At 41.9% G+C, this 22,992-nt stretch overlaps 1 protein-coding gene across 1 annotated transcript in view; it reads right to left on the reverse strand.

Annotated features, from left to right (window-relative positions):
- Positions 1–14,435: 14,435 nt before the first annotated feature.
- HIF1A (hypoxia inducible factor 1 subunit alpha) overlaps positions 14,436–22,992 on the reverse strand; it is a 41,897-nt gene continuing 33,340 nt past the window's right edge. Inside the window, exons 11-15 of the mRNA XM_073349905.1 lie at positions 22,693–22,815; positions 21,987–22,384; positions 21,041–21,146; positions 15,991–16,117; positions 14,436–15,839 (exon numbers count right to left, since the gene is read on the reverse strand). Of these exons, the coding sequence (XP_073206006.1) occupies positions 15,688–15,839; positions 15,991–16,117; positions 21,041–21,146; positions 21,987–22,384; positions 22,693–22,815 (906 nt within the window). The 3' untranslated portion in view covers positions 14,436–15,687. The remainder of the gene's footprint in view (positions 15,840–15,990; positions 16,118–21,040; positions 21,147–21,986; positions 22,385–22,692; positions 22,816–22,992) is intronic.

Here is a 22,992-nt window from a genome sequence, read left to right on the forward strand (position 1 = left end):
GTGGGCTGAGTAAGTCCCCCCCCCCCCATGAACAAACAAACAAAGTGGCAGCACCCACATGCTAGCAGCTGGCCAGTCAGTCACCTGCCACAGAGCCCACATGGGGCCTAAGAGCCCTGCCTAGGCAGGAGCCCTGCTTTAATGACCAGGCCCTGCCCCCCCCCCCCATGGCGGGGCACAGTTGTTGACCTGAATTTTATGGGTTAGTTGTTATGGCTCGCCACTGATCACATCCAACCAGAAGATTTATAAGGTCTTGTCCAATTCAGAATACAGGGTCCGATAACTCAGTTCTATACCGGGAGAGGACTCTCTGGGGCTTGGCAAAAACACTAACACTGAGGACAATACGAAATTGAGAAAAGCTTTATTCCGGTTAACAAAAGAATAATAAATGCTATGAAACTTATGACTGCAAAACAGTAAAAGAATTCCAAAACTCCTGGTGGTAACATTCCTATTATAAATACCTTAACGTAACATACTCACACCCTTCCTTGAGGACCCGATAATAGAAGGTGAAGGTGCAATGGGGTGCAATCCACACCATCCTCCAGATCATTTATGAAGATATTGAACAAAACCGGCCCGAGAACCGACCGTTGGGGCACTCCACTTGATACCGGTTGCCAACTAGACATGGAGCCATTGATCACTACCCATTGAGCCCAACAATCTAGCCAACTTTCTATCCACCTTATAGTCCATTCATCCAGCCCATACTTCTTTAACTTGCTGGCAAGAATACTGTGGGAGACCGTGTCAAAAGCTTTGCTAAAGTCAAGGAACAACACGTCCACCGTTTTCCCCTCATCCACAGAGCCAGTTATCTCGTCATAGAAGGCAATTAGATTAGTCAGGCATGACTTGCCCTTGGTGAATCCATGCTGACTGTTCCTGATCACTTTCTTCTCCTCTAAGTGCTTCAGAATTGATTCCTTGAGGACCTGCTCCATGATTTTTCCAGGGACTGAGGTGAGGCTGACTGGCCTATAGTTCCCAGGATCCTCCTTCTTCCCTTTTTTAAAGATGGGCACTACATTAGCCTTTTTCCAGTCGTCTGGGACTTCCCTGGATCGCCAGGAGTTTTCAAAGATAATGGCCAATGGCTCTGCAATGGCTCTGCATTGAGTACATTAGCTTTTTCCACATCCTCTGTACTAGATTGCCTCCATCATTCAGTAAGGGGCCCACACTTTCCTTGACTTTCTTCTTGTTGCTAACATACCTGAAGAAACCCTTTTTGTTACTCTTAACATCTCTTGCTAGCTGCAACTCCAGGTGTGATTTGGCCTTCCTGATTTCACTCCTGCATCCCCGAGCAATATTTTTATACTCCTCCCTGGTCATTTGTCCAATCTTCCACTTCTTGTAAGCTTCTTTTTTGTGTTCAAGATCAGCAAGGATTTCACTGTTAAGCCAAGCTGGTCGCCTGCCATATTTACTATTCTTTCTACACATCGGGATGGTTTGTCCCTGTAACCTCAATAAAATTCTTTAAAATTCTTTAAAATATAGCCAGCTCTCCTGGACTCCTTTCCCCCTCATGTTATTCTCCCAGGGGATCCTGTCCATCAGTTCCCTGAGGAAGTTAAAGTCTGCTTTTCTGAAGTCCAGGGTCCGTATTCTGCTGCTCTCCTTTCTTCCCTGTGTCAGGATCCTGAACTCAACCATCTCATGGTCACTGCCTCCCAGGTTCCCATCCACTTTAGCTTCCCCTACTAATTCTTCCTGGTTTGTGAGCAGCAGGTCAAGAAGAGCTCTGCCCCTAGTTGGTTCCTCCAGCACTTGTACCAGGAAATTGTCCCCTACACTTTCCAAAAACTTCCTGGATTGTCTGTGCACCACTGTATTGCTCTCCCAGCAGATATCAGGGTGATGGAAGTCTCCCATGAGAACCAGGGCCTGCGAGCTAGTAACTTCCGTGAGTTGCCGGAAGAAAGCCTCATCCACCTCATCCCCCTGGTCCGGTGGTCTATAGCAGACTCCCATCACGACATCACCCTTGTTGCTCACACTTCTAAACTTAATCCAGAGACACTCAGGTTTTTCTCAAAAAAAGAAAAGGAGTACTTGTGGCACCTTAGAGACTAACCAATTTATTTGAGCATAAGCTTTTGTGAGCTACAGCTCACTTCATCGGATGCATTCAGTGGAAAATACAGTGAGGAGATTTATATACACATAGAATATGAAAAAATGGGTGTTTATCATGCACACTGTAAGGAGAGTGATCACTTAAGATGAGCTATTACCAGTAGGAGAGTGGGGTGGGGGGGGGGGAAGAAAACCTTTTGTAGTGATAATCAAGGTGGGCCATTTCCAGCAGTTAACAAGAACGTCTGAGGAACAGTGCGGGCGGGGCGGGGGAATAAACAAGGGGAAATAGTTTTACTTTGTGTAATGACTCAACCACTCCCAGTCTCTATTCAAGCCTAAGTTAATTGTATCCAATTTGCAAATTAATTCCAATTCAGCAGTCTCTCGCTGGAGTCTGTTTTTGAAGTTTTTTTGTTGAAGAAGGTTCTTCTGCAGTTTCATACTTGAGCTCTGAGAAGTCATACTGCTCCTTTATATAGAGTGCAACTCCCCCACCTTTTCTGCCCTGCCTGTCCTTCCTGAACAGTTTATAACCATCCATGACAGTACTCCAGTCATGTGAGTTATCCCACCAAGTCTCTGTTATTCTAATCACATCATAATTCCTTGACTGTGCCAGGACTTCCAGTTCTCCCTGCTTGTTTCCCAGGCTTCTTGCATTTGTGTATAGGCACTTGAGATAACTCGCTGATCGTCCCTCTTTCTCAGTATGAGGCAGGAGCCCTGCCCTCTCGCGCACTCCTGCTCGTGCTTCTTCCCGGTATCCCACTTCCCCACTTACCTCAGGGCTTTGGACTCCTTCCCCCAGTGAACCTAGTTTAAAGCCCTCCTCATTAGGTTTGCCAGCCTGCTTGCGAAGATGCTCTTCCCTCTCTTCACTTATTCTTAAGGTGAAAGCATTACAGAGAAAACATATAAAACATATAAAACCCAATAAACGTTCCTATACACCTGCTAAAAGCTGACCAGAGGTCACCAAGCTTATGGGGCCTCAGTAAGCCAAAGTCCTTCCATCCTTTCCCAGGAAGGATTGGGAGCCCCCTTAGACCATAGGGCCTGTCTGCTTGGTGGATCACAAAGAAGACCCTGAGTCAGTCTAAACTCAGGCTCTTTAACTGAAAGTCCTTTCTTTGTCTATTGGTCTCTGGAGAATCCGGTTTGAAGCAGTATATGCAAGCCTTTCCAGGTGATGGTACATCTCTGGAGATGCTACAACCTGAGTGAATTTGCCTAATCACCCCCTCACTGTTCTTAGTTCCCGGAGGGCCATGATTTCCCCTCCCCCATGGAATTATATACTGTTCCTGCCCACAAGGATACACAAACAATACAGTAAGATCTCCCAAAGATATTGCAGCAAATTGCCATTTTTGTCACAGGGTGGAAATGGACTGAAGATAAATAAATGGATAACCTGTGACAAATGCAGATGTTGTACAGGCAGCAATGCCTGAGAAAGCCTCCCAACATATACTAAGAGAACTAAACAGCCAGATATAGCATCACTGACCTTTAGCTTCCCTTCATGACTTGATACACACTTTCCACTTAACTCCACCTTCTTTGAAGGATTTTTTTCCCAGGGGTCTTGCAAGTGAACTCCTGATCCCAAACCCGCTGAAGTCAATGGGACTTTCCTCACTGATTTTAGTGGGAGAAAGATAAGGCTTCAGGAGAGGCAATTGCTAGCCCGTGAAAGAAGCTCAGCTAAGCGGTTAAGTTGGCAATGCCTCACCTGGCAACAAAGAGGGAAGGAGCAGCGCCTGTTTGTTGATGCAAGAGATGTTGTGACTGTGACATACAAAGCTGCGGGGGGTCCCCTAGCCTCCGCTCCTTTGTGGTTGAAGGGTGATCTGGCGCCCGCTATATCGCTCCGCTCAGCTAGAAACTGCTGGGGGCCAGGAGCGTGTCTTGACGGGGTTTGTCCACGGATGGTGCTTTCCCACTAACAAGCAGAGGGAAAACGTGCCCCAAACGCCTTGACGCTTCAATGCTTGCCAGGAAAGACGAGCTGGCCGGGGTGGAGGATGTAATCGGGCCAGCAGCACCCGATTTCGTTCGCCACCCCTCAGGGCTGCGTCCTGCAGACGCCTCTCCCTGGGCCGGGCACAGCGGTGGAGGGGAGCCCACAAACAGCCGGGTGCCGCTTGAACGCGTGCGAAGGGGCGAGGACCCGCGGGCGCTGTCCCCTGGAGCGAGCTCAGGCCCGGGAAGCCAGGGAGCCCCGGGCCGACGTGCACAAAGACACGTAGGCGGCTGCCCGGGCGCGGGGTGAGGCGGGCGGCGGCGTGACTGATGCAGGCGGCTGGGGTGGGGAAGAGCCGGCTGGCCCCGGCTGGGGCGGGGGAGCTGCGCGTCGGGCGGGCGCGGTCCGGGGCGAGCGGATGGGAAAGGGCCAGCGCGGGGGCCCCGCTGCATCCCGCCCCGAGATCAGCGCACCCGCGCCGGCGGAGGAAGCGCCCGGGCGGCTGAGCCCAGCTCGGTGCCCGCAGCGGCCTCCAGCGCGGGGGGGCTGTTTGCAGTCGCCGCGGAGCAGGTGCCGGGGAGCCTGCCAGCGCCCCGCTCCCCTCAGGCCCGGGTAAGGTTCACCGCCCGGCGGGCTGCCTTGCCGGGAAGAGCCGGTACCTTGGAAAGCTCTTAAAGGCGCAGAGAGAGTGTCCCGAGTACATCCAACTCCGGGGGCCGCACGGCCTGGGTGGGCAGGCACCAGCCCGGCCTGGGTGTACGTTATTAGGACGGCTTGCCCTGCATTTTCGGGGGGGGGGTCGTTTCCATGAGCCTCCATGGGACGGGGGGAGAATGAGCCTTATGCTGAGCCCCGCACAGATGCCAGGAATTGCCACGGCAATTTCGAATTAAACAGGATTCGCGGCTGTTTTTCACGCCTTTGGAGGAAAGCGGGGTAGTTTGGTACCTCCTTCAGCATCCAAGGGTCATTGTCAAAAGGCTGGTTAAACCCACGGGCGCAAAGAAATGGAGAGTGAAGGCAAAAGCTTTGGGCTGCCATTTCCAGGTTGATTGGCTGGGTGGGCTGGGATTTGTGTTCGGCAAAACAATGAAAGTTAGAACGAAAAGCTTGGACCTTAAATCTGAATTCCCTTGGGTTTGCTTTATGAAATTGGGATGTTACCATTCTGCCAATGTGGGAGGGAGAGAGTTGCAGATTTCTGTGGTGGGGCAGGGCTCAGGTATGAGCGAGGGAGTCCTAGGAGAAGAACAGAGATGGAAAGAAAAATTATAGTTAGTTGTCCCTATAGACCACAATGGTACAGTAAATGGTAACTTTAAGTAACTGGACTTTCAAAAATGTAGTTTTAAAATCAGTAGTGTTACTGGATCAATTCAAGTCAGTTGTTTTCTGAAATAATCATGTGTATGCATCATAATTTTTAAATCATAATGATTTGGTAATTTTGATTATTTTCCGAAACAACAAAAATAATTAATCTGAAACATCAATTAACATCTTTCGAACATTACATTTTTTAAAAAGCTGTTTTGAATTACCAAGTGTTAAAGGGTACCTGATGCAACAACATTTTGGATAGAAAAATAAACTTTATAAATATTGTGTAAATAAAAAATTTGTGTTAGACTTTGATCCTTTAAATGGGTACTTTACAAACTATGGAAATGGTGGCCATTTCAGCAGATTAATGATTATTTTGAAGTGCCATTTACTGCTCCCTTCGTTGGTACAGGAATAGGAGCAGTAGCAAAGCTGTTGTACAAATCATGTACATTTCAGCGTCTGCCAGCTGAGAGCAACATGTGCTGTTTTTTTCCAAGAGCATCATAGACTTTAGAATCTAACAGGAGCACAGGAATTGCCAGCTGGGACCCAGACCTGTGGTCTATATAGTCCAGTGTCTTTTCTCCAACAGATTGTGTTAACTATGAAACAGAAATAGAATACCAAAATAATTGAGAAACCATCCTAAGTATCAGAGTGGTAGCCATGTTAGTCTGTATCAGCAAAAAGAAGGAGAAGTACTTGTGGCATCTTAGAGACTAACAAATGTATTTGAGCATAGGCTTTCATGGGCTAAAACCCACTTCATCTGATGCATGCAGTGGAAAATACAGTAGGAAGATATAGATATATATATATATATACACACAGAGAACATGAAAAAATGGATGTTGCCATACACACTATAATAAGAATGATCAATTAAGGTGAGCTATTATCAGCAGGAGAAAAAAACCTTTTGTAGTGAAGCTTATGCTCAAATAAATTTGTTAGTCTCTAAGGTGCCACAATTCCTCCTCGTTCTTCATCCTAAGTATGTTTTCCTACTCCTTTTTCCATCCACAGTGGGCTTAATGATTTGAAGGAGGACAAATTAGCTAATGAATCCCAACCTATGTGATTGTTGTTCCCGATGCTTCCACAATCAAAAACCTATGCTTATCAGCCAGATTCCTCCTTTCATAAATTAGGCAGGGCCCACTGAAATCAGTAGAAGTTTTGCCATTGATGTCAATGGGACCAAGATGCAGCCCTTTCTAATCACTGACTGTGTGCTTGGTGTTGTTAAGATATGGAGTGGGATGAAGTGCTTGTCCCCCAGGAAGTTGACAATCAAAGGGACAGATCCTTTGTTGGTACTTGTCATGGGCAAAACTTTTGTCTTTCGCGGGGTGTGTGCGTGTTTTTTTAACACCTCTGAATGATGAAAGTTTTGTCTTTCCCTTGCCAGTGTAGACAAAGCCTATTGTGAGCAGGATTTGGTTCTAGAGTAGTGCATACTTTACAAATTTGTATATAAATGTTTGTATAGTCTGCGTTTGATTTAAGTGTGCAATGTGTGTCAGGATTTCTTGGAAAGACGAGCTAGCTAGGGATATAGGGCAAAACTCTGACAGTGATGTCAGGAGAGCATCATTCTGTGAAGTGAAGGTGCAAGTTACAGTTGATAGTCTGCAAGAAACCTTTGAAGAGGAGGAAGCCAACAGCTTCATTTCTCAGTAATCCAGTCCTTTCGCTCTTTACGGATGACAGTTTAGATTCAAATACAGGGCATGTTAACTGTGACGTGAAGAGGAAAAACAACACGATCTATTTGCAGAGTTGTGACTCAGCTTTCACCATTTTTATTTCATAGCGTATGGGGTAATTCAGGGTTGCTAACAGTCCACTCATTTATTTTGATTAAAGAATAGAGTGTGTTTTTCATCTGAAGCTCCTTCAGATTTTTGCATCTGGTAAGCGGTAATTGCTGAGTGCTGATTGCTGAGTAGTTTCTGACCAAAAGATTGCTTTTCCAAACAAAAAATGGATCGGTAATGTTGATTGGCAAGGGTTCTGTATGCCCAAGATCACTTGTATAAAAAAAGTAATTTCTTGATATTCTTATTTTGGTTCAGGCCAATATTCAACACAAAAGTATTAAATAATATGCAATTTATTGATATTTCTGACATAAATTAAGGGACTGAAAAATAGCAAGAGTTGCTTCCATTGCAATCAGTGTCAGCAAACACCTTTTTATTTTGTTCTGAAAAGCATAGTGTAAACGTATTAAAATACCTATCCAATATGAAAACCTGTGAGTGGCTAAGAATTTTGATATGGTTTTGAAAAATAGTATTGTGTTGAATGATAAGTTTGTGGGAATTTTGTTAATAGAATTATTTTGTAGATTTGTAGCTTATACAAACGTACAAACCCGTCACAAAGAACATATCACTAACCCAAAACCTTGTTCAAACATACGCTAACAAAGTGCAAGAGTTGGCCTATGCCAGTAACATATATGGCATCTACCTTCGCTCTGCTTTCCGAACAATGCCGGACTAGTGACTTTTATATGACACATTTTCATCAGTGCTCTACTGAGTGGTAGAGATACAACAAGACAATAAGAGTCGAGAGTTACTGCCAAGTCATTTGCTTGTTTTGAGAGCAATAGAAATGGGCTTGGCATAATTCCTCTGGGAATTATGGGGCTTTTCAATCTTTCTGCAAATTTTCCTAGCAAAGAGCTGTTACTAAGGAATCTCTGCCGTCAGATTTTTTTTTTGTGTCAAGTCCTCTGAGCTGACAAGTTCATTATGCCTCTGACTTCAACTACAACCTCCTGTATTTTAGGAGTCATTAAATTCCTCTGCTCAGAAGTTAGACCCTAACTCAGCACCCTGTTGTCAGTTAAAATAATTATGCTTAGCCTCTTCTGAAACCCCTGTTCATCAAAGGCCTGATCCACTGACTTTAATGGAGTTGGATAGGGACCCAACCCCAAGTGCACAAGCTTGCTGGGTGTTCTACTTATTTATAGCATTGCATTTTACCTGGCTCTTTTACAAAGTGGTACTGCCATCTCCCCTTTTTAGAATTGAGATGACAGATTAACAAAAGCCTCAGGACTTTAAACTTAAACCCTGGTTTGATTGTTTTTTAAAGCATTTTACAGCAAAGAAGAACTACAGTCATAATTAGGTCAAAATATTCCACAGGGGAAAAATCAGTCAAACACAAAAAGGAATGTTCCAAAAGGAATTCCATTACACTGAATTTGCTTTTTAGGGGGAGAAGGGTACCCACATTAGCATAAAGCTAGTAAATTGCATAAAACCAGTAGCAAATCCTAGCTGTAATTTAAACTTGGCAAGCCTTGCTCAAGGTAAATAGAGACGTTTACAAATATTGTTTCAAATGAAATGTTTTGTTTGACTAATGCTTAGACATTGGACATTAAAAAGAATTAAATTAAAAGGAAATTTTGAAAAAACATCACTTTGAATCAAACTTTGTTTTGAAAATGTTAAAATAAAATGTTTTTCTTTTTTGCATATTTGTGCTGAAATGAACCAATTGGTCATATTGATATGAATTCATGAAACATTTTGGTGTTGCAAAATCTGCATTTTTTTTTGTTGAACTCAAATTTTTGATTAAAAAATTTTACCTGGCTCTGTACACAGTACTGTTAGCCTCTGAAACAGTCATGCTTCTATAGAACTATAAGGGCTTCTATCATGTGTAGGTTGTAGTCATTACATGGTGACATGACATACATTTGTGCAGCACCCACGTTCCATTTAATAGTAGGTACTAGTAAGACACTTAGAGGCAGACTTGCACATGTGGCATAGAATCATGCAAATATAGGGTTGGAAGGGACCTTGAGAGTCATCTAGTCCAACTCCTTGCACTGAAGCAAGACCAAATAAACCTAGACCCTGCCAATAGATGTTTATCTAACCTGTTCTTGAAAACCTCCACTGATGGGGTTTCCACAACCTCACTTGGTAACCTATGTCATGAACTAGCCTTCTTGTTATAAACTTTTCCTAATATCTAACCTAAATCTCTCCTGCTGCATATTAAATTGATTGTTTCTTGTTCTATCTAGGGTGGACGTGGCAAACAATTGATCACCGTCCTCTTCATAACAGCCTTTAACATATATGAAGCCTGTTATCAGGTCTCTTCCCCCCCAGGGGCTTATTTTCTCAAAACTAAACATGTCCAGTTTTTTTAACCTTTCCTCATCAGTCTGGTTTTTAAACCTTTTAATCATTTTTGTTGCTCTCCTCTGGACTCCCTCCAATTTGTCCATATCACGTTAGTCTATAGATGCTGGGTCATGTATTCAGTGCTCCTATGATTGCTGGATTCCAGAGCATGATTTGTGAAGGAGAATGTTACATTACTGTATGAATCAATGCAAAATCCCTGCTGGCAGAGTGGCTATTGAAATAGCCTGCATGCCTGTATAGCATAGTTATAAGCAGTTATGTGCTAGTGTAAATATAAAAAATAGAAATATACCCAATATATAAATAGCTCAGGGGAATAAACCCCAGGGAAGAAAAAGAACAATTTAAGCTGAAGGACAATGTGGGCACAAGCAAAAACAGGTTTAAACTGTCCGTGAATAAGTTTAAACTGGATATGAGGTGTCTAACCATGAGGCGGGAGGTTCTGGAGCAGCTGCCTAGTAGGAGTAGCGGGAGCAAACAACTTAACTATTTTTAAGATGGAGCTTGATAAATTTATGATCAGGGTTGTGATACAATTCCCTGTGCTAATAGGGGCCTGGACTTGGTGACCCAGGTAGTCCTTTCTTGTCCTAATATGCCAGAAGTAAACACATACAAAGGAGGATTTCACAAAAACCATAAATGCATGGCTAGACAATGTCACTTCCAAACTAAGGACTGTTCTACAGAAAGTCACATTTTATTTCACATCTTTTGTTATTTCAGCACCCATTGGTGTGGGGACACTCATATTTTGGATTAACGGGACAATTTTGATTTAGTGAAATTCTAAGGCCTGTGTTATGCAGCATGTCCGATTAGATGATTATGGTCCCTTCTGGCTTTTCAAACAAACAATAAAACCAACACCATGAATGTGTTGGTTGCTTTTAATTACTTGGGACGGGAGCACTCACACTATGATTACCTAGACAGACTGTTACAGTTTCACATACTGCAGAAGATCGTGTAGTATCAATGCACAGCCCTAGCTTGAAGTCCAGTACCCATATGAGAGGGGAGAACAGGCAATTGTGTGAATGCAGAGTATCTTCCATGCCATGCTGCCCCCAGGGGTTGCTCTGTGTGTCTCAACTCAGGATATTTAAATTGCAGTTTACCCACCTTTTTCAGCTCTCTCAGGATAGCCGATATTAGAGGCTTGAATTTGACATTCCCAGAGCTTATGATTAATTGCTTTACCTCTTGTTGCTGTGATGTATTGGATACTGTCAGTCTGAGAAATCATATTTGATATGATCAGTGTTACTGGCAAAGGGGAAATTACAGAGGCAAACCATCATCTCCTAGTACTCCTTTAGCAGCAAACATCTTTATTATGACCAAAGCGTATCCAGAGAAAAGAGAGTTAGAGGCAACTGGTTTGAGACTGTTGACATGGCTAGGAACTTGATTAAAAAGACAAACAAACCCCACACTAGAATTCTGGGGGGTGAGGAGGATTCATTATATGGTGTGTAGTTGTCTAATTTGCAGTCTCCTTTCCAATTACCCTATTCATGTCACAAAGTATGCACTTGCACAAAACTTATTGTCACGATGCAGATACCAAGGATGCTTTCCTGGCCATATGACAATCCGGTTGACACATGGATGACACAGAGTAGCCCAGGGGCATAACAGAAGGCCTCCAGAACAGCAGGTAGTGACATGAGGCTGGCCTGAGACACAGGTGTCAGAAAAGGGGTGTGAAATTTCAGCATCCTGAAGAACTGACACAGAATTCTGAAATGCAATAATCTTTGCTGATGTATCTGCATAGATCACTCAAGTTTATAGGACCGTGATCTCCACTTTGCCTACATCTTATGTAATGAGGTATGCAAAACTGAACACAGTATTTCCAGCTCACCAACACTTGAAAAGAATACCTACCTTCTGTGACATAATGCCTCTAGTCTTGAATCATGTCATTTTGCTGATACTAAAATTCAGCAAACTTGTCTTTCAGAAGTATCGCTTTCATGGTCCATCCCTTTAAAAATGGCTCTTTTAGCTTATTTCCTTTCTCCTACCACCACCCCATATCCTAGGTATGGTCTTGTCATACATCTTTCCAAATTCCAAGCAAAAAATTTATTGACCCAAACATATTTATACTATAAAGAGCAAAATAAGGTCTTACATTTGGTTATTTTTTATGAGACTAGTATTTAGTGAAATTTGCTGACTAGCCACTAACCATGTCTGCAGCTGTATTCTTTTCACACACTCTTCCATTTATGAGGAACAAGGAACTATTTTATATTTCCAATGAGAGCAACACATCGCTTACTGTGCTGTATCCTGTCTCTGAAACCTGGCACAGGGATCTGGTAAATCATCTCAAGAATAAAGTCAGATTGAGCAGATCCTGACTCTATTCTGGGGGGAAAAAATCCCCAAAGTAACTCATTTGCAAGCTTTTACGATTTTGCTGCAGTCGCAGGAAAAGTTAATTTGTAGTCTGCATTTCCCCAGAAAGATTCAATTCAGTGAGTCTATGGCAGCGTGTACCAGTAACATTTACTTCAGCATTTCAACCGGTCCATTACCTAAACTCTCCAAGGGCTTGTTAGTGCAGGCCGACATTTCATTACTACAGCCAATACTCTTCCCACCTGTCTGTTTTCTAATGTCCTCCTGGGTTGCTAGGGCATCTCTCAGTAAGAGCAGGGACATGTCCCATCTCGAGTTAACTAATAGCCAAGGGTTGCATGGAGTCAACTTTCCCCTCTACCGCCAATTCTTGTAGTATGATTGTCCCCCTCAGATAATTCATTATCTTCCACAGATAAGGGCTGATTAGTAAAGGAGTGACTCGTCATCAAGGGAGGTACCTCCAAAATGAGCTCCAAAGAGTGCTATGGCAAGATGAAGCAGGACGGTAGAAGGCAGATTTAGCAAAAACATGTTTCAGCTGGGAAAAGTCAAGTCTGTTGGGAAAGTTGTTGAACGACAAGGTAAGTGAAGTAATATGTTTTATTGGATCAACTTCTATTGGTGGAAAGGACAGAGATTTGTGGAGCTGCAGGCTTTGGCCTGAGACCGAGATGTGTCTTTGCAAATGCCTGATAGGCCAGCTATAGATACTTATTGGAGAATCAGATTTCTAGACTATGAATGGGAAGGGAGGACTTAAAATTGTTCAAGAAGCCCACTCACTGCTCCTCAAAGAGGGCAGCTGCCACCTCAAGCCATGAAGAATTCAGCACATGCTTTTTGCTGCAACTTTCTCAGAGGCAGATGAAGGACAACGGGATGGCATGGAAGACGGACCAGCAGGTCATCAAAACAGTGAGTGGTAACTTCTTTCCCTTGGATTTACTGACAAACTATACAGTTTTGGTCACATATTTAAAGGCTAGCTTTACAAGTCTGGATTCAAAGCCTGTCCAGTGTTAAAGGTTACTTTCTAATTTTCATATTGTATAAAGCATGTTATTTGTCATATACTCTCTTGCATTTGAACTTTACAACCAAGATTATCAAAAACAGGTGCTTAGTTAGGCTCTTAATTGAGTTCATCCTGACTTTTGAAAGTGGATGGGCATCCTCAGCGCCACCTGAGCTATTTGAGCTGCAGAGCATTCAGCATTTTTGAACATTTTGCCCAGATATGGATGTAAGAGGCCTTATGGACCAGAGAGTTCAAGAACAGGAACCTAAAAATCTTGGCCTAGGTATCTGTAAAAGTCGATAAACTGGACAAGTTCTAGTTCTGTAACTAAGTACAGTATTTTTCCTTTCTTTCCCAACACACTCAACCCAGATCCTAGACTTTTGGCAGTATCTTGTAACTGACTTTCAAGCTCCTTGCATTTAAGTTTTCTCAGAAGTAAATGCCAATACATTCCCTATTTAATTGTAAAAATATTGGCTTCTCAGTCTGAGAATTTTGCATCTTATCCAGATAATAGTTTTAGAAATGGATTTATTTTTGAATGTTTTTAGCAAGTTAACAATTTGTAAAAGACAGGCACTCTTGAGCATTTTACCCTTCAAGTCCCATTGACTTTCAATGAGAAGTCCCATTTCTCAAAGTGACTCAGTTATATGGGAGCCAAGGCCCTTAAGTCATTTAGGTGTTTTTGACAAATTTACCACACTTGTGTAATTGCTACAGAAAGTATGGATTCCAGGAAGGGTTTAAATTGTGTCTCAAGTATATAAGAAGATTGCTAAGAGCATGATTTTTAAAATATTGCCGTGTGATTGCCTTAAAGTTGAGACCGAAGCTATACTATCATTCCACGTGTATGTGACAGGTTCTAGTGACACCACATTCTAATGTAGCAAAATGAAAACCGTTACCTTGCCACCAAAACTAGAGCCAAGCAGATGGTACAATCACATTTAGAGTTTAGCAAAATTCCATATCTTTAATCAAGTGCCAGGTGCATTTTTCATCTTATGTATATGCCAAGAGTCCAAATTTAACGGATTTCTCGGACAAATTTTTACGTGCTTTGTCTTTGATAGTTACCTTGACAGCTGGTAGAGTATGGAAAGATTTGCCCTTGTTATCACAAAAACAATATTTTCCCTCCCACTTTCATTCCATGTTTAATAACTGATCGTATGCTTGACAAAAAAGGAAAATTAAACATATACTTAAAAATCTATTGGCAATGACTGCACAAGTCTTTGTCCTGAAAATTTATTTAGTACGGAATAGGCTCAGATAAATGATTGACTTGATAGGTTTTGAGGTCAGCATCAGGAAATTCCTTTTTAACGCCTTAGAGATGATTTTACTGAAATCAGTGCACACCGATTAGCAGTAACCACATAAACAACAAAATCAAGGTCACTGTTCTCAATAGATAACACACTTCCCAAGGGGGCCTGGTCCACATATAGTTTATTGATGTAATAAAACAATACAGTTAGTGTTAGATCCAACCACAGAGAGAGAAAGAATGAGTGAATGAAAAATTTGTACAGTACATATAGGAAATAGGATGTTTGTGAGACAACTACTCATTTCAAAATCAAAAGGTTTCTAAAATATATTGAGTTATTGAAATCTACATGAATACATGGATGTTAACAGCAACAAGGTGCATAAAAACCAAAACATCAAATATTGAGCAACTCAGTGATGTACTAGGCAACTTTGCTAACAATGCATGATGTCTTACGATCTGCTTGAAATATCACCTATACCACACAGGGTAAACAAAACATTTAGATTTAATCTCAGATACACAATATTAGCATGAACTTCCACAACTACAGGCAGGGATTTTTCTGAGCTGGCGAAGTGACTACTTTAGGAACATCAAATCCTCTCTGTAAATTAAGAGAATGTATCCAAATAAAATGCTGTTATAGTCCTTTCCAGATAAAACCCTTCCCTTTTACTTAATACTCATTTCAGTCATAAACATAATACAGCATTTAAGAACACAGTTTATATTACAACATGACTAAAACAATGACATCCTCGAGAATTAAACATGATTTCATAGGCAAAAAACAAACAAACTGTCAAAGATTCTTCTCCTTAAAAACTAGTTTTATAAATGTAGACTATATTGCATGAGGAATTGCTGGTATTTTTCTTAAGAAAATATATTGTGCGATTGTGGCTACAATGCACTGCTGCAAAGCATTGTTGTTTCATATAAAAAAAATCATTAAAATAAAAATTTGTTTTAAAATAACTGACAAAGCATACATCTTCCCACTACTTATGAAGAGCAGGCAGGAAGTATTGACAGTTTTACTGTGTAACATTTTACTGATAAGAATCTTTCAGTGAAACTCTCCAGCCAAAAATAATAAAAAATAAATACGTTTTTAAAAACAGGTGCATATTTCAAAGCTGCTATTGCAAGGATGTTTTAAATGTAATGGACTTAAAGTCTATGTACCAAAGAACTATGAAAATGCACTATAATCTGAGTTGTTACATAAAGACTATATGAAAAAAGTCTGTCAAAATAAGTAAAGTAGAAAGGGGATCGAAACGGAACTAACTGAATTAGTGCAGTATTGTAGCCAGGCTTCTAAAATCAGATATAGAAAATATAAATAGACTGCTTTAGGTGATGATTCTCCAGTGTCCAAAAAAAGAACAAGTATTGTGAAAACTCAGTTAACTTGATCCAGAGCTCTGAGCAATTCTTCACCCTGTAGCAGGTTTCTGCTGCCTTGTATGGGAGCATTTACTTCGCAATCATAACTGGTAAGTTGTGGTAGTCCAGTCTCATCCATTGACTGTCCTAGGAGCTTACTCGCTATATCTAAAAAGGAAGAAGATAAAGATAAGGACACAATACTTACTGTATTTTACATTTCCCAAATTAGCGTATAGGGCGAGACAAGTTCCATTAGCCAATACAGCTTTAATAATATTTAATTTCCCCCCTCCCTCCCACATATACGAACACTAACCAGTTGATAGTAAGATGATTGTCTTTTGTCCCACTCCATTCTGGCCATTAGATTTGCACCCTTTTACACGTTTCCAACAAAGTGATGCATTCGCTCCACAATCTTCTGACTGCTGGAATAAAGATCCCTTTAAAAAAAAAACAAAAAAAAAACCCCAAACCACTTATTTCTGCAGCTCATGTATGCAAAAATTTCAAGAGGAAATCAATCACCAGTTCTTGTCACTATAGTTACTAACATGCTGCTACTATTTAAAACTGAATTCATTCAGTACCTGAGAGAAAAAGTTTAAGAGCAAATTAGTGTAGACTGATGTTTAAAAGTAAAAGCGAGTCACTTTAAAAACAAAAAACATTAAGAAGGATAAAGATAACCTTGGTTTTAATAAAACCAAACCCCATCCTCAAAATTAGGGTGCACGTATATGTATACATACCCCCCCCAGCCATCCCTTACTACTTTTGCTGGTCACTCCCACTGTCTGAGGAGGCAGCAGCGTTCACTGAAGTGAATGGAAATAAGACACAGGAGAAGAGAGGAGAACGACTATGGCATTACTACTGTTCCCAAGCCCCACGTGCACAAAAGGTTAAATGGTTTTTATATCTAGTTATGTGAATTTTGCTCCCACACAGCAATTATCTTGCCTCCCAGCTCAGCTGCCCCCTTTATTTTGTTCTCATTGTCAATGTGTAGGGCCCTACCAATCTCATGGCCATGAAAAACATGTCAGGGACTAAGAAATAAGCCCCTCCCCCTGACATCTGATCCGCCTCAGCCAGAGTCCAGGTTGAGCGGGAGTGGGGCACGATTTCTTCTTCACCTGCAGGGCTGCTCTCATGGGGGAGTTCAGACCCACCTCCATGTACCTTTTGGGTTGGGGCCCCCGCAGTTACACCACTGTGAAAACCTGAAATTGACCAATTTTAAAACCCTCTTGCCATGAAATGGATCAAAATGGACCCTGAATTTGGTCGGGCCCTACCAATTTGGAATCCTGACTCGTCCGATCACAGGCGTGGCTCTAGAATCACTTTTGACAGCAGTAGACAAGAGATTCTGTGGTACAGGAGAGAGCAGAAGGCTCTGTGTGCCTTCATAGGAAAGTTATTGCTTTCTGGAATAGGTAAGAAAACAGGTCTGCTAAACCAGAAAGCAAGACAAAAGGAAAAGCCAACCATCTACAGAAATGCTTAGAAGCCGGGCAACAGCCAGCAAGAGTGCTAATTCTGATGCCTGGATTTGGAAGTTCTGTCCTTTCTCTGGCTGTTGAACATGGAGGGGTGAAGACAGTGGAATGTTGGGAAAATCCTAGAGACTTACATACTCAGGTATGTTGCTTTTCACTTTGAATTACTTCACTTTTTCGCTAAGAATTTTCTGCGTATGTGAAATCTATAGAAACAAGAGAACCTGCCTTTGGTGTAAAAACGGTTAAAACGAATGACTCAATAGTCGGAAGATTTAAAAGTTACATTTTCACAGTAAGGTTAACTCAGCCACATTGTACTAGTATATAACTAGTATATTTTTTTGCGCAACGTAACAGTTCACTTTACCTTTCCTAACCTTTGATTCATTCGTTTTGAAATCTTATTACACCAATGTATTTTTCTTTTTAACCAAGGATACATCCACACAGCAAGCAGCACCATGGCAAAAGAGTCTCAGACCCTCGTCTACAGTGGGGCATGCTACAGTGCTAAAAATAGCTATGTAGATGTTTGGGTTCAGGGATGGGCTCCAGAGCTCAAGCTCCAGCCCGAGCCGGAAGGTCAACCCAGCTATTTTTAGTGCTGTAATGCAAGCCCCCTGAGCCCAAGTCTGTAGATCCAAGCTCTGAGGCTTGCTGTGTAGATGTACCCTAAATGGCCTTGTTTTAAAAAAAAGTTACACAAATAACATATTCCAGTTTCTCTTCATGCACAGAACTATGGAACGTTACACTGACAGGAGCATAAAATCTTATGTGTAGCTCTTCAAAACCAGGATCTATATTTACATAACCCTAAAATATGAGAGAGTATAAACCTAAACTTAGCAGCAGTTTTCTTTTACACGTGCGCAACACACATTTCAAATGCTTACAACTCCATTTGGGGCAGGCTGTACAAGCTGGTTTGGAGCTAGTCCTCAGTAAAACCTACACAGGGGTGGTCAAATTTACTGACCCTCAATCATCAGAAGTTCAAGAGCCCCACGCGCCTGCTGGGGCTTGGGGCTCCAGCCCTGTGTGGAGGGGAGATTTCAGAGTTCAGCCCTGTGATAGGCACCTGCTCAGGGTTTCGTCTCTGCAAGGGGTGGGGGTGGCTGAGTCTCTCTCAGAGCTTCAGGCCCACAGGGGGCGCCTGCACCGACTGAGGGCTTCAGCCCTGCTCCTGCTGAAACCCTAAGCCCTGGCACACGTGCCCCAGAGGGCTGAAGCCCCAAGCCCCCAGCATGCGCACCCCGCAGGGCTGAAGCCCTGAAACCCGCCTCCCAGCCGGGCAGAAGCCAGAGCTGACAGGTGAGGGGGACGCGTGGGATCATGTGCCCCCCCCCCCGATTTTTGCCAGGGTTTGCTGTCCCTGCTTGGTTACATGGTGCTGCTGGGCCTCCTCCCTGCACGGCAGCTGCTGAAACCAGCAAGCTGGGAGCTGAGGCAGCAGGGAAAGGCAGTGGCAAACAGCTAGGAGCTGCAGGGAGAGCCTCTGATTTTGCTGCTGCCTCTCTCCGCAGAGCTAAGCAGCTGCCCCTCCCTGCAGGGGCTACCTCTCCATGCAGATTTAACATGTGGGAGCTGCAGGGAGGGGCCGCTTGAGGGTAAGAGGGGATGGTGTGCGAGGGGCAAGCATGACAAGTGGGGGGGGGGAGTCCTTTAATTCGTGTCCCCCCTCTCAGCGGGCACCAGTCATCTCTGGCAGAAGCCCCTAGCCCCACCACCACCCTGCTGCAGGGCAGAAGCTCCAAGCTCCCTCCCCCCAGTCTGACAGGCGGAGAATGGGTGGTGGGCTAACTGTAAAAGAGTCGCATGTGTCTCACGAGTCATGATTTGGCCACCCCGACCTAGGCACTGGAAAATTTAATCTTTTAAAGCACAACCTTTGAGTTACCTGTGTTAAAAATAGTAATTTTTCAAATACATGGACAGAAAGACGTTGCCTTTAAGCAGAGACAAAATCAGTAATGGAAATTTTAGCTAAAATGAGAAACTGAGAAAATTATGAATGTGAGAAAAAAGGGGATGACAGGCACTGTATAAATGGAAGCCTGAACAGAACCTTAATTATAGCAGCTGGCTTACACTGCAATACACGAAGCTAGCACAGATCATTTGCTATTTTATCAGTGGTGACATCTGTTGAAATGGCCTAAATGGGAAAAATATGGCAGCCATAGCGACAATAAGACAGACACATGCAGCAAGAATCATTAGAACATTGATGGAGAACGATGAATTCATAAAAGGCTAATCAGGAAAAACCAAACATGCATGTGAATGCAAAGAGCAAAGAATGAAAACACAGTGTTCGAATTTTTTTTTTTTTAAATAAAAAGATTAAGAGAAGCTAAGGAGAATAAAAACAAGAGTCTCTAAATTACCTAACAAAAAGCTTCAGGAGCTTTACAGAAGAACTGGATGCACAACAAGTTTTCCCCAGCCTTCTGGGAGACAAGAGGTAGATAGCCAGTAAACAAAATGTAAGCAGTCATTCCAAAGCCAGGACAGGATGTAGGGATAATTCACAATTCGGAAGAAAACACACTTGCACTCTAGGGCATGCTAGCCTACAGCTACAAAGGAAAACAGAAAAAACAAAACGTCCCTGGCAGCAAGTCTTAGAGCCCAGGTCAACTGACTCAGGCTTGCAGGATTTGTGCGGTGGGGCTAAAAACGGCAGTGCAGGCATTCAGGCTCAGGCTCCGAAACGTAGCCAACCGGGGTGAGGATCTTTGAGTCCAGGTTCCAACCAGAGCCCAAATGTCTATACTGCTATTTTTAGTCCTGCAATACAAGCCCAAGTCAGTTGACCCAGGCTTTAAGACTTGCTGCCATGGGGTGTTTTTGTTTTTTGCTACATATACACATTCTAAGACCACACTTATATTTCAGACCATCAAAGAATCAGAAAGTCTCGAGACGCATACCGTGATAGAGAATTAACTTGTGTGAAGTTTTTAAAAGGAATGGATTTTATTTGACAAGTGACACAGGCAATAAGAGATCTCTCTGAAATTCTCAAGATACATCAAGGAGAGAGAAACGTAGCTGTACTAATGTCAAATCCCAGGATTTCAGAATACTGACTCAGTGTAAAAAAACCCCAAACCAAAAATCCCCAGATGGAATTTTGCTAAAATAATTGTATGCAAGATGATAAAGTTGTGGAACACCCTGGTAAGTGAAACAATACAAACTACACAGCTGTTTAAAAGGAATTTTTCAGGTGCTATAAGGACAAGTGATGGGTTATTCACAAGTACAATCACTAACTACAGGACAGACTATGCCCTCAACCCTCTTTTTAGCCCATAATGTTCCCATTCTAACATTCTGATTGTGTCTATTCAAGGCACAAATGTATATAACTATAAATATATTTCTATTTGTAGGATTTACACATCTTTCCAAATCTGTGCTGCTCCTGTTCCAGCTATTTGCACTGTCTCTGATTTTGAGGGACATGGAGATAAAGTTTGAAATAGTAATGACATGCACTGTTAGCAGGTGAACGTTCTTTTTAGTCTCATGTTCTTACAATGCCTTATTTTCTCCTTAGGAAACACATTCCAGGAAACTGTTTCACAAATGAAAAGTTTATCTTCTATCTAGCTGAGAAATTTGTCTGGGTGCAGAGGGTAGTTTAAAACTATTTTGACAGTGGGAAAGAATTGAAAATCAGGGGGTTTGCATTCAGGAAGACATAGGATGTTATGAACTTAAATGATTACTTTGGTCACAGGATTTTGCTGTACAACACTAGCTAAAGTCAGATTCTATATCAGTGGTTAATTCTGGAAACAGTAAGATTACAACTAATTTTAAAAGAAAAATAATACCAAAACTTACAATTCCCACTGCTTGAAAAAGCGAGCCATCATATTCCATCTTTCGCTTTCTCTGAGAGTTATGCAAAGCTAGCATCTTTGGATTTAGTTCTTCATTCATTGCAGATCTAAGAAAAATTGATTCAGTCCATTAAAGTTCCTACTATCCTCAAGCCAGTCTTTTATAAACACTTTGTAAAATAAATATTTCACAGTGACAGTCAAGTTATTTATGTGTCCTAATTTTCTATGATTAGAAAGAATTCTAGCTTTAAATCTTGCTAAATCAACTACTTCTGATCCTAACATGGAAAACTGGCTGTCCTTTAAAAAGTTCTTCTCTACAGAAAAACAGAGAAAGCTTAAGTGTTTGTCATTCTGCTGTCCCTCCTTAGACAGCAGGCATGGGGAGAGCAATTAAAATATCCATTTTGCATGTCCATGCACAGGGAAAGCTACTTTGTTTTATCCAATGGATTGAAATTCTGATTTGGTGACACTGTATGTCATGATAAAAATCTGTTTTGGATGCTCATAATCCATATTGCTGAAGTCTGACTTATTTTAAGCATAACATCTAAGCTTAAGGCATAACTACAGTCTCCGCATTCATCACAAACTGGGCAAGAAATTACTTATGCATACCCTCTCTCAATTGGCTTACTGGACTGTTTTATTTACACAACTCAGGTATGAAGAGGAGCAGAACAAAAATATGAACAAGAATGGTTCAATTGTTTGTTTTCTATACAAAGGCTTGATGTAAATAAAAATGCAAACAAGGTTCTGGGAAATTAACTCCAGTCTACTGTTGAAGTGCACTAAACCTAAAATCTTCTTTTAAAGCACAAACTAAGGTGTATAGCTTATTAAAAAAAAGAGATCAAAGACAACAGCAGATAATACTGTACTGGCTAATTTCTTCAAGATTAATGGGTAATGAGATTTCAGCTTCGTTTTTACAATACCTTTTACTCAAAGTGACTGTTAACAAATTGGGTGTTCCTGGATAAGATTTCTCCGTCTGGTCCAATGTTCCTTTTCCAGCCCTGATTGGAGATGCAGTTCGACTTCGATTTCCACCATATGGTGAGGCTGGGGCGCTGTTGGTTTCATTGATTATGAGGACAGGAGACTGAGAAACAAGTAGAGTCTTAATGTCATCCATGCATTCTGTTTTCACTGGTGTTATTTCCTCAGCGGCAGTAGAGGGCGTATGAGTTTGCTGAAATATGGTATTGGTGGCCACACTCTGAGTGCTCGCACAACCACTCTCCAGTGAAGGTGGCTGATCAAAGGATCGTAACTGGAAGTCATCATCCATTGGGATGTAAGGAGCTAACATCTCCAAGTCTAAATCAGTTTCCTGAAAGAATAATAAAACGGGTAAATAAAGTTTCTAGGGGATCTGTGCAATACCCAAGAATGCGTCATCATCTGTAAATAGTCTGCCACTTCCCCTCTCCCCAAACCTCTGGAATAGTGCTGTGTGAACACCATTTTTTTATATCTCAAAAACTATTTAGAAACAAGCTACCAACTCGTCTTCCATTTTCAGAAATACTGCTCCTGTATTTTAACACATTAATTTTAACATTTGATAAAATAAGCTTACAAATACTGTGCTCTAGGATACGCTTAAGATGACATTTAAGTTTAACTTAACGTACATACCTGAGTAGAGAATGGATTTTTTGCTTCTGTGTCTATTGCAAAGAGTTTTTCCACTAATTCCAGCTTAAACTCATTAGCCATATCATTATCCACATCAAAGCAATACTCATTGGGACTACGGGGCTGTCAAGACAAATCAATTCAATTTTAAGTACAAATTTTCAATTGGTTCAACATTGTGTTATTTTCCATTGTTTCAAGAAACAATGGGCTTAAACTGTAGCAAGGGAAGTTTAGGTTGGACATTAGGAAAAACTTCCTGTCAGGGTGGTTAGGCACTGGAATAAATTGCCTAGGGAG

This window comes from Lepidochelys kempii, chromosome 6 (genome assembly GCF_965140265.1).
Source record: "Lepidochelys kempii isolate rLepKem1 chromosome 6, rLepKem1.hap2, whole genome shotgun sequence".
In the NCBI taxonomy this organism is placed as follows: domain Eukaryota; kingdom Metazoa; phylum Chordata; order Testudines; family Cheloniidae; genus Lepidochelys; species Lepidochelys kempii.